At 43.9% G+C, this 12,412-nt stretch overlaps 1 protein-coding gene across 1 annotated transcript in view; it reads right to left on the bottom strand.

The window, feature by feature from the left end:
• Positions 1 to 11,794: 11,794 nt before the first annotated feature.
• Vegfd (vascular endothelial growth factor D) overlaps positions 11,795 to 12,412 on the bottom strand; it is a 32,736-nt gene continuing 32,118 nt past the window's right edge. Inside the window, exon 7 of the mRNA XM_075958140.1 lies at positions 11,795 to 12,363. Within this exon, the coding sequence (XP_075814255.1) occupies positions 12,240 to 12,363 (124 nt within the window). The 3' untranslated portion in view covers positions 11,795 to 12,239. The remainder of the gene's footprint in view (positions 12,364 to 12,412) is intronic.

Below are 12,412 nucleotides of genomic sequence, written 5' to 3'. Positions count from 1 at the left end.
TTCCAAAGCACCAATCAGAAGCGTCCGCGACCCGAGCGCCGCGCCCCCTTGATAGCCAATCACATAGAAGTTCTGAATACACGTAGAAGAGAGACGCCCAGTCATTCCCAACTCTCCAGCGCCAGATCCTAGCGTCAGCGAGCGCTGGAGCACGTCTCCAAAGAGCTGCGGAAGGTCCCAGGCGGACGTACCCTAGTTGCCTAGTTACAGCGTCTCTTTTCAGGAAGCCCTGTCTCTCTCCGCCTCCTTCCGGTTAGAGAGACTTGCCGGAGGAAGGCTGGGGAAATCAGGGTCAGGGCGGTTTATGATCAGTACCTTAGCCTACTCAATCACGCTGGTTCTTATCACTCTGCACTCTGACACGGTTGCTAAATGCAATAAATAAAAGTACACGGATACGAAAAAGAACCCACAGCAAGTCAAAAACGAAATTATGAACTTTGAATTTCAGATCTACTTTACTATGAATGTCCCAAAGATTGAGGACATTCCTTTTAAAAGTTCTGATTTGAGATTTTTGTCGTAGAACGCTACAGTCCAGGCGGGAAGAAATCTTAAGTATAACCTGAAATGCTCCCCTTCCAACTGTTGCAGTCCTCAGTCAAAAGTGTCTTGAGGTCTGGAGTCAGGTCATGACGTAGTGGTGCTTGGCTGAGAATACAGACTCCATCTGATTGTTCTAGTTAGTGGTCACCCACTCTTTACAGTTGGTACTTGCAGTTCCTTGGCACGGCCACTTCTGTGCTTTCTAGACTAAATTCTTTTCTGAGCAACATTACCATCACCATGACTGGCATCCTTTTGAAACTTGTGCTAAAGTTAAGGCTATTTTCTAAAAGTCAAAATAGCTGAGTTGAGTTAAATCTGGGGATGATTTTAATTGTAGTATTCTGCATGAACGACTTCGAAGCATGCATTCAGAGCAGCAGTTCTCAACCTGTGGGTCTCAACCCCTTTGGGGTCAAACCACCCTTTCACAGGAGTCACTTATCAGATATCCCGCATACCAGATATTTCCATTATGATCCATCACAGTAGCAAAATTACAGTTATGAAGCAGCAATGAAACTAATTTTATGGTCAGCACAACACGAGGAACTGTACTAAAGGGTTTAAAGCATTAGGAAGGTTGAAAATCACTGCTTTAGAGAATGTTATTGAAAACCACTAAAATTTGACTAAAATATTGCTGTGCAGTATGTTCTGATGATACTTAAAATATGAAAGCCAGAACCACTTGAACTATCAAATGTCCTAAACAGAAAAGATGTAAAATAGATGTAGGTATCATCTTCCCTTGAAATTTAGTTCTTTGCCAATTCGTATGTAAATAAGCTTCCTTGGATAATTTTAGAGTTGGAAGGCATCACACATGTATTGAAAGCTTGCTAACTATATGCAAGTAGATGAAGGGAAAATCTGGCATGAGGACTGTTTCCAAGCCAAGATAAAAACTAAAGCATTTGAGATGGGCGGTGGTGGCGCACGCCTTTCATGCTAACACTCAGGAGGCAGAGACAGGTGGATCTCTGTGAGTTCGAGGCCAGCCTGGTCTACAGAGTGAGTTCCAGGACAGACAGAGAAATCCCTGTCTCGAAAAACCAAAAAAGAAAAAAAATAAACTAACGCATATGAAATGGACTATGAGAAAAGGAATTGCTAAATGTCATAAGAGAAGTGCAAGGAACAAGCTGGGAATTTCAAGGCAAAGAATATTTCTCTCTGCTAGCATTTATGAAACAATGAGTAGAAGGTATCCATACAAGTTGAGAGCAAGAGCCCTTCAAGGAAACAATGAATGAGGATGCAGAGGCAGATGCTGACTGTTCAGTGGATATTTGTGTGTAATTATACAAGAAAGAGATAGGGAAGAGATGGGGGCAGAATAATGGCATTGTCAGTAAGAATTAGTGCTTACGAAAATTTCCTGAAGAAAATATACTTGATGCTGACCCAGATTGGCAGCAAATGGGACATTTTTCAATCATTATTCTGTGACTCTTTTCCTTTTTCTGCTCCAAATAGAAAAATCGCATATAATATAAATGAAAAAGGTATATGCTTTGTTTTTTTTTTTAGAACCCAACAGATACAGAATCAAAAGCTCAAACTCTTAAGACTAAAAGTTACATAAGCCCAGGACATTGTACTTGGTGGCAGTAAAATATGGACCAGTGGTTAGTTCCTGTACAATACTGGATACGGCAGGATCCATGTGTGACTATGGACAGAAACTAGTCTGTGAGAGACTTTTACATGGTGGCCTTCAATAAACCACCTGTCAAGTGATACTTTATTCAACTCCCTCCTGCATCGAGTCTGAGATTTGACCTTGTGGCTTGCTTCACCAAAAATACTCTCAGCAAAGTCCCTAAAAGGTTAGGGCAAACTCCCTAGGCTGTTTCAGGTGACAGCACAGAGCTGTGTCTTCGTCTTGTCATGCACTGCTGGCAAATTCTGTTATGTTTTGGATAAAAATTTGGCTGCATTCTGCCCATATTCTGAGAACCCAAGTACGGCGGAATTCAAAAGTAATGGACTCACTTCTCTGGTGGAGGAGAACTCAAGACAGGCTAGGAATAAGACTGCTGCATGTCGGGGGCTGGAGAGATGGCTCAGTGGTTAAGAGTACTGGCTGCTCTTCCAGAGGTTCTGAGTTCAATTCCCAGCAACCACATGGTGGCTTACAACCATTTGTAATGAGATCTGGCTCCCTCTTCTGGCATGTGGGCATACACGGAGGCAGAATGTTGTATACATAATAAATAAATAAATCTTTAAAAAAAAAAGACTCTGGCATGTCTACAGGTCCCTACTGTTAACCCAGGTCCCCAGTGAGAGAAAGCAACCCATGAGCGCAGTAAAAGTGTAGGAAAATATGGAATTTGACAAAGAGAGGTGGTACTTACGGACAAGGAGGTGCTGAGGAAGCAGCTGTGATTGCTAGAGACAGCCATGCTATTCAAGAGAAACCTCCTGCTCTGCTTTGAGACAACAGGAAAGATGCCATAGGGCAAAACACTAGCCACGGAAGACTTCATCTTGTGAAAACCCAAGTCTGTTTAAAAGGAGAGTGAGTCTAAAGTAAGGATGCTATTGAGGAGGTTCCCTGGTCAGACACAAGCATGTAGGGAAGAGTTTCTCCAGGGTCAGTGCAGAGAGGCTGCTGCAAAACTGCCATCTGGGCCTGCAAGCCTCCAAGTCAAGCTGGCAGCAGAACTTGGTAGCATCATCCACATGATGTTGGTTTATGGGCAGCAAAGATGCAGGGTGAGGGGGTCATGGAGGCTTGTGCCGAGGTTCCAGAAAGCCAACAAAGCTGGCCTATGTGGCAAGGTTGAATTCCCTGCCAAGAGGCTCTGAAGACACAAATTGCCATGGAAATCCCAGGGTGTCTGAGATAGCCACCGAAGAAAGTGGCATGCAGGGAGTAGAACCAGCAAAGAGAGACTGCGTATGTTGTGCACAGCAGAAGTGGAGTGGCAGAACTAAGCCAGTGGTTCTCAACCTCCCTAACACTGCAACCCTACCATAAGATCTTTTCGTTGTTACTTCCTAACTGTAACTTTGCTACTGGTATATTATGTAATGTAAATACCTGATATACAAAGTTGCTGCTGTTCTGTTATGTAATGTCAATGCCTGAGGGGTTCGAGACCCCCAGATTGAGAATTACTTTTGGAATCTGTATGATTCTGCCATAACTCCATATATCCATCATGAAGCTGTGGGATTCAGTGTTTGACATGGTAAGCTTTGGTCTCCCTTTGATCTGTTATGCTATTTCCTTCTTATGCCTCCAATCCCTCCGTTTTGGAATGGGAATGCTTCCTCCACGCCACTGCATATTGGAAGTATGTGATTTATTTTTTATTTTGTAGGGCTTCACAGTTAAGAGATCACCTGAATTGCAGAAGAGACTCTGTACTTACACTTTGAATAGTGCTGGAAATGTTCTCCTTATCGTTCAATTCTTTGAAATTAAAATATAATTACATCATCTTCCTTTTCCTCCCTATAGTCTCTCCCACCACCATACTCAAATGTTGGGCCACTGTCCTCTTTTTCTTTAATTGTTGTTGATAAATATATTAATATATATACTGTATGTTTACATATATATTTTTGTGTATATATCATATAAATCCCTAAATATGTAACTAAAACCTGTTCAGTCTATTTAATATTACTTGTATGTTGACCACTTGGAATTGGAGAGCCAATTAGAGAGCTCCTGCTCTGAGCATTCCTTAGTTGCCTGTAGCTCTGTGTCCAGGACCTGAGATTCTGTGAGCTTTACCCCGTCCACCTTCGCAAGTCTGTAGACCTGATTTAGATCTTGTTTAGGCACTTATGTTGTTGAGATTTATGGGTGTAGATTCCCTGACATTGCTATGGGGCACCGTCTCACAGAAGACATCCTGTTCCTCTGACCCTTACAATCTTACTGTCCCCTCTTCTCAAGTGTTCCTGAGCAGGAGTTGTGTTATAAATGGTGTTGGTGTTGGGTGCCACTCAATGGCTTGTTCTCTGCATTATTATTGGTTGTGATTTTCCGTAATGGTCTCTGTCTATTGCAAGAGACATTTCTTTAGAAAGATGAGGGCTGAAAGCTAGACTTACCCTTGAGTATAAGGGTACATATTTAGAATGCGGTTGGGAATTATACTGGTTTAGTAAAGTGGTCATTGTAGGTTCTTCTATAAGATCTGTGACAACTACTCAGGGCTGGCTTGGCTAGATTTCCAGCACCAGGCATGATTTCTCTTCTGTTGATTGGGCTTTCAGTTCAATTAGAGAACTGTTGGTTATTGCCAAGATGCAAGGTGGATTGCACCCTTGGTGTGATTAAGCCATGATGGTTACTGTTGTAATTCGTAAGTGTCATAGTTGAGTAGGACTATTGGTTGCTTTCCTCCTTTGGAATCTCTCATAGTTCCTTTTGGTACCCCCAAAAGCTAGTCCTCAAGGAGTAGGCTTTCAAGTCAGATCCAACTCAGGTCCTCTCAGCCGTGTGCCTGAAGTGCATGGTGTCTTCAGCATTAGGAACTTAACATCCATTTCTGGGGGTGGGGCAAAAAGAATGGTAACAACAGGCTATACTATTTTCGGAGTATGTTTGACAAAGCTGACCAACAACTCCAAAGAGGATTTCTCACTCCTGGGGTTGGGGTTCTGTTTTTCCCATGCCCCCTCTGTCATGGAACTACAGACTTTTGCACTTGAACTGAATGCACTTTGTATCACGAGAAGGCTATGAGCCTATGAGGCCAAGAAAGAAGAGTGTTATTACTTAAAATCAACACGTTTTGATGTCAAGTTGACAAGGAGTGACTTTGCAATGGTTGGTATTGTCAACTTGATAGGGTCTACAGTCACCTAGGAGAGAAACTCTTCAGTATGTCTGTGAAGGAGTTTCTAGATCTGTTCAACTAAGAGAGGAAGCCTCACTGTAGCAGTTGACAATACTATTCCTTGGCCGTGGATGTCAGATTGAGTTAGAAAGACAGTTCGCTGAACACCATCCAACCCTGTTTCCTAAATGCAGGCCCAACACAGTCCGGACTTCTGCCACTATGCCTACTCTTTGCATGATCGTCAAATTGTGAGCCAAAGTATACCCTTCCTTCCTTCCTTCCTTAAGTTGCTTTTGTTATTTCTCTTGTTGCAGCAACAAAAAAGTAAGTAGCGAAGTGAGATTTGGTTGAGCAGTGCCTTCCTCCATGTTTTAGTTCCTGGTTTTGAAGATTTTGCAATGATCTTTTTTCCCTAAGAAGGATGTCATGGAAAGGTGGGTAGGAGTAAAATTGTCTAGGACCCTGCATGTTTAAAACGTGCTTTTCATCCTTTCAAGTTTATTCATACTTCCTGAAGCAAATAATGTTCTCTGAAATGTCATACTTTGTTTTTGACATAGACATGTTTTCATTGTTGGTTCTCTGCAGACCAAGCTGGCCTCAAACTCAGAGATCCACCTGCCTCTGCCTCCCTTGTACCAGCATTAAAGTGTGCCCCACCAGGCCTGGCATACTTTAGGGTTTTTAAAGGTTTATTTTCATCTTATGTGTATACGTGCGTTGCTCGACATGTATGGATGTGCATTGCATGCATTCAGTGCCTGTGGATGTCAGAAGAGGGTGTTAGATCTCTTGGAGCTAGAGCTAGAGATGGTTGTTAGACACCGTGCAGATGCTGGAAACCGAACCTGGGTCCTCTGCAAGTGTAGCAAGTGCTTTTAACCACCACATCATCTCTCTGGCCCCAGAATCTTTGTATCTTTGATTTCTCTTTTATTACAATTTTGTACATCTACATTATACATACTGACTACTCTCACTCTTCCACTGTTTCTGTTCCCTTTCCACACATCTCTCCATCTCTCTCTCTCTCTCTCTGTCTCTCTCTCTCTGTCTGTCTCTCTCTCTCTGTCTCTCTCTCTTTCTGTCTGTCTCTCTCTCTCTCTCTCTCACACACACACACACACACACACACACACATGATTTTTTTTTAGAATGTCTTATAGACTGTATGTGGTTGACGTAGTCTAAAAATAGCTGTCTTCCGACAGACAGGCCAAGAATCTGACAGATGTTCTGTCCACAGAATCAGATGTCTCAGCAGTCCCAGTCTAGTGCTGAAGTCGCAGAGGATCCCTAGAGAGCCGCGGGTCTTCAGTCTGTGTCGGAATCCCCAAACTTAGGTTCCAATAACAATGAATGAATAGCTCAGCAATAGGATAGATGAGCTTTGCCAGCAAGAGTGAGGGCAAGGAGGAAAAAAAGCAAAAGCTTCCTTTTTCTCTGCCTTTGTGTGTGGGGGGGGTTGCCATCAGAAAGTGTGGCCCAGACATAAGTTGGGTCTCCCCACCTCAACTGACTCAATAAAGAAAATCCCCCAGATGCTAGCCCAGCTGCTTACTGTAGCTAATTCCAGATAGCAGTCAAGTTGACAACCATGATTAGCCATCACAGTAAGGGACAAAAGAGCTAATCAGGGTTCTGAGCCCAGGCCTGGGACATGCTGATGTGACTGGACAGTTTTCCTGAGTATCACTCTTGCCACAGCTAGTTTCACTCGTTTTTAGGTCTCTTTTCTTGGATCTCGATGCTCTCCAGAGAAATACTTTCCAGGTTCAGGCACGACTGCCAGGATGCTGGGTAGGTACGCACAGAGGAACAATGGCAGGAAGTCTGAGTACTTGGTGGGCACACGTCCACTTACTCTTCTTATTGTCAGTTCAGTATCCAGTTCCTCTGCATTCCCGATGTCCTCAACCCAGGCACTCGGTGTCACTCCACAATATTAGTAAATTATCTTTTGCCTGGAGAGACAATCAGCCCACTACAGGGCATAAAAAAAAATCCAACGGTTTCCTCCATGGATTGCAGACCTTTACTAAAGCAAGTATTGGGAACACCAGTTTCTCCATCTTTAGGGGACTCAGCTCTCTATACTGTTGGTTTAAAGTTTTTATTCCTGTCTGCCAAATTATTTACAAGTCACCCATGTGATCCTTCAGAATGCTTTGTCAAGAGTCTCACCCACTCTGTCCTCGTGGGTTTGTGCTTCCTTGTAAAAATATCTTGAAGGAGAACGGGTTTAAGAGAGCTTGCTCCTCTTTCAGTAGGTAGGAGTTGAAATCTTATCACCCAAGTTGGATAATTCACAACCATCTGCAACTCCAACTCCAGGGGATACAACATCCTTTACTAACTTTCTCTCTCTCTCTCTCTCTCTCTCTCTCTCTCTCTCTCTCTCTCTCTCTCTCTCTCACACACACACACACACACACACAAATTTAAAATAACCAAATAAATCTTTTAAAAATCTGTTTACTCTCTCTCACACACAAAAAAAATTTAAAATAACCAAATATATCTTTTAAAAATCTGTTCTCCCTCTCTCTCTCTCTCTCTCTCTCTCTCTCTCTCTCTCTCTCTCTCTCTCTCTCTCTCTCTCTCTCTCTCTCTCTCTCTGCTTCCTGACTTGATGTGACCAATTGCTTCATGCCCCAGCTGCCATGACTTCCCCACCATGACAGACTGTACCCTCAAAACCCTGAATCCAAATACACCCTGTTCCCTGAAAGTTGCTTTTGTGAAGGCATTTGCTGGGTCACAGCAATGACAAAAGACGGATAGTACACATGTGAGGGGTGAAGCTATGTTTGAAGTTTAAATGACTGTGCTTAAGAGATCCATAAAACAAAAATGCCTCTAACCTGTAAGCCCCACTTGCCCAAGGAGAAATAACTTCCCGGAATGCTGGGGGCTGTTGGTCATGTAAGATAACAAGTCATGTGCCATGTGTTTTCACTTCTAGAAACACATGTGGTTGCACCACCTGCACAAGATATGTGCTTGATCACATGTAGGAGGGATGCACATAGGTGGGAAGTATGTCAAGAGGTATGCTTGCCCCTGATTGGACAAAGGTGGGAAATATGTAGCCATGTGGCTTTTTCTAAATACTGGACTAACATTAATTTGTGCTCATTCTCTGGGAAACCCAGGTATGGACCTGGCCAATGTCCATCTTTCTAGCCAGTATTTAATAAAGCTTACTTCAAAGCTGGGTGGTGGTGGTGCATGCTTTTAATCCCAGCCTTCTGGAGGCAGAGGCAGGCAGATCTCTGCGAGTTCAAAGCCAGCTTGGTCTACAAAGCCAGTTCCAGGACAGCCAGGGTTACGTAGAGAATCCCTGTCTCGAAACCAAAACAACAACAACAACCCCCCCCCCAAAAAAACCCCAAAAAACAAATCTTGCTTCAAATCACACCCTCCAGAACTATCCCCATCCTGACCAGCCATTGGGGGATCAAGTACAACCTCTTGATGATTGTTGGGAATTGAGGAGGAAAGGATTGTCCGGCTTACTGGCCCCAGCCTCATGACTTCTTGTGATAGCTCCCTGTAAACTGTATTTAAGGAGCCAGAGCCACTTTTAGCCAAAAAACAGTTAGTCCAAGGATTCGATAAAAACAGAAAACATTTCAGAGGCCTCAAATTTATAGGATTTGTCCAAAATTATCTTTCTATCAGAGAGGACCTTTGATTTGTAAAGTATATTATATTGCTCAATATTTTTCACTACTCATAATTCAAATGGAATGAGGAAGCTGAAATTCAATGAGCTTGTTCCACCTGACAATGAGATTATGAAGCAAAGTTTATTCTTAGATTTATGCCTTTTTTCCTCATTGGTGACTTAACCTCTCTCTTTTTGAAGCTACCAGTAATGAGCTGAGGGCTGGGACGATGGCTCAGTGCTTACAAGCATCTGTTGTTCTTGCAGAGGACCCGGGTTCAGTTTCTAGTGCCCACATGGCAGTTAACAACTGTCTCTAACTCCAATTCCAGGGGCTCCAACAGCCTCTTCTGGCCTCCTGGGGCACCAGAAAATGTGAACAACACATACATTCATGCAAGTAAAATGCTCATAAAAGAAAATCTAAAAGTCCATTTTGAAAATGAGTGAGCCGAGTGAGTCATCCACCTCTGTGTCACAGGAACACTTGGACTGCCCTCTGGCTCCATCATCAGGGGAGCCCCAGCAATTACCTTGGAAGAGTGCGTGGTGGGAGGATGGGAATGAGATGCCCAGACAGGACACTGAAGGCTAAGTGCATTTTATAAAGCCTAGTTGGTGTGAGCCCTTTCAGAAACCTGATTAAGAAAAAACGAGAAGGGAGAAGCCATCAGCACTGTGGACACAGACAAAGAACGCAAGCATTCAACAAGAGAGGAGTGACTGGGCCAGTAATGGCAAGGGACGGAGCAAGGATAGTCACAGCAGGATTGGACTACTTCTGAAATCCAGGGGGAACCCTAAGCAAGCCAGTAGAATCTCTTGCTTTCAGCTACCTGTCTGCAGCTGACTGCAAAGCTCACTAATTCTGGAGGCTGCACAGCCCAGAATGTTATTAACACCACCCCATCTCTGCTGTACATGACTCTTCTGACCTGCAGGTCACGGTGGTAGGATGCCTAGCACACTTCCCAGGGATTTAAAGGCTGCTTATGTTGTGCCTTCCAAGTAGTCCCGTGGGCCTGCGCAGAAGTCCCATGTGTGTGACCTTTCGAGGTGTGGGGTGTGTCTGAAAGCTCCACCCACGGAGCTTGCTAATATGGGTCTTGCTAAGACTCTTGTTTTATGAACAAGTGTTCTATGGAGAGCCACGAAAATTAATTACATATTCATAGAGTGTTCACTGTGCTCCATCTGATCACTAGATCACCTTTCAGCCTACTTCTTTATCCCATAACTATCCGTGTGCCCTCTCCTCTGGAAAACAGGCTTGAGATTTAGGTTGCACCCTTCCACATTTCACTGCCACTTAGTGAATACACTCTCTTTTTGCAAAATTCATTGTTTTGGGATGAGCAGATGCTTCGTGGAACTGTACAAGGGACAATCCCATAGCTAGGGAGACACACACACACACACATACACACACACAGAGAGAGAGAGAGAGAGAGAGAGAGAGAGAGAGAGAGAGAGAGAGAGAGAGAGAGAGAGAGAGAGAGAGAGAGAGAGAGAAGGAAGAGGAGGAGGAGGAGGAGAGGAAAAGAAAGAAGTAAAGAGAAAAATCACGGATTAGTAATAAAGCCAGGAAGTATTGAAAGGCCCCAACCTACAAGCTTCAGACAACTTAAAAAAAAAAAGGGAGAAACCAGGAACTGCTTAGCAAATTTAAAGAGGAAGGGCGGGGTTTAGGCCAGTATCCACCACCACCACCACCACAGGGTTATGTTTCTTTATCATTATCTTTCTCCTTGTGACTCTCCTGCCCCAGAGTGGTCTGACCTGAGTGAGAAATTTCAGTAATGCACTTAGGACCAGGAAATTCTCCAATCCCAAAAGGGTTATGGTAGAGTGGACAGACAGATCTGAACACAGAGTTGTGTGGTAACAGCTGTCATGCATGTGTGTGTTTGGCTCCCTGTCTTATATGTGCGCATACTCAGAGAGATCAATTTAAGGTGTTTGATAAATAATACCACTAGTGCTATTTGACTTCCTCTGATGAACCAAAACCAGGAAATTATATGTAGGGGCACTTTAGGCACAGAAAAGAAAAAAGAAAGACCTTGTGCTCCCTTCCTGGGCAGCTAAGGGAACAAAGAGAAGAATTATGCTGCCCCCCCCCAAGTTGACATGTGGATGGGACTGAAAGATGAGCACGTGCAGACACACTCAGGGTTACAGGCTTTTAGAGGAATCACAAATAGGCAAATGCCATGAGCGGGGGCTGGAGAAAGCTTCAGCAGTTGAGAGCACTGACTGTTTTCCCAGAGGACCAGGGTTCAATTCCCAGCACCCACACGGTGGCTCACAAGCAAATTTAACTCCCAGGGAATCTGGAGCCCTCTGTTGGCCTCCAAGGGAACAACATGCACACGGTGCACACAAATATGAAGCACATACATGCGCGTGCACACACCTATACACACAAGTTTTGTTTGCTTAATCCCAGATGGTGGGGAGATTTCAGCATTGTTAGGTTCTTCTCCCTAAAAGGATGATGGTCCAGTTTAATTTATTCACACGCCACATGGTGATTCCCAGCATTCTGGTGTCACCCTTATTTAGAATGATAAGCCTGCTGGGAGCTCTGCCTTGGCTCCCCAAAACTGAGGTATAGTTTTAGTCTATTTGTTTGTTCCCTCACCTCCCATCTCTAGATTTTCTTTTGTCTTGAAAATATTTCCCATTAGCACTAAATACAGAGGAACAGCATATCAAACAACACCAAGTTCTACTGCTTGAATAATGATGTTTATTTCCTTTAAATACATTTAAAAATGAAACATCAGGCAGTGGCTCAATCAACTTGAAAAGTAGAAGCATGCTGAGCATACAAATGAAATTCTGCAAAAGAAAGAACCAGAATAATTCCTAAGCAGCGCACTCGGACTTTGCCTGTCTGAGTAAGCAATCACGCGGCACCTGCTACTTGGTGGCAAGCAACCCTTTCTCATTCATCAGAACAATGGACTCTCCAGACCCCTTCCTTTCTGAGCACTGGTGTGCGGATGCACCTGAAGCTAGAAGTCATTTGTCAGTGAACTAGGGACTCACCCAGCAGCTCTTGCACGGGAATGTGGATTCACCATGGCATTAGGTAAAATCAATTTTTCTAACACCTGGGGGGTGGGGGTGGGCCGCAGTGACAGCAGCTTGACAAAGCAGCAGGCTATTTAAAATAACAGGGATGAGGCACTTGGGAGAAAGTTGAATCAAGAATGCTCTTGGCTGTGAAGCCCCTGGGCCCTTGTCCCCTTTGGAAAGCGGCAGTGCTTTCCATAGCCTGGCTTTCTACTCGCACATGTTCTGGTGTGAAAAGGACATCTGTCCTCACAGCTGTTGAAAAAGAAAGTGAAGATGAGACTTTTGGAGCAAAGATCAACTT

This window comes from Microtus pennsylvanicus, chromosome X (assembly GCF_037038515.1).
Source record: "Microtus pennsylvanicus isolate mMicPen1 chromosome X, mMicPen1.hap1, whole genome shotgun sequence".
Lineage (NCBI taxonomy): Eukaryota > Metazoa > Chordata > Mammalia > Rodentia > Cricetidae > Microtus > Microtus pennsylvanicus.
The sequence above is the reverse complement of the archived record's forward strand: the minus strand, read 5'-3'. Positions and strand labels throughout refer to the sequence as shown.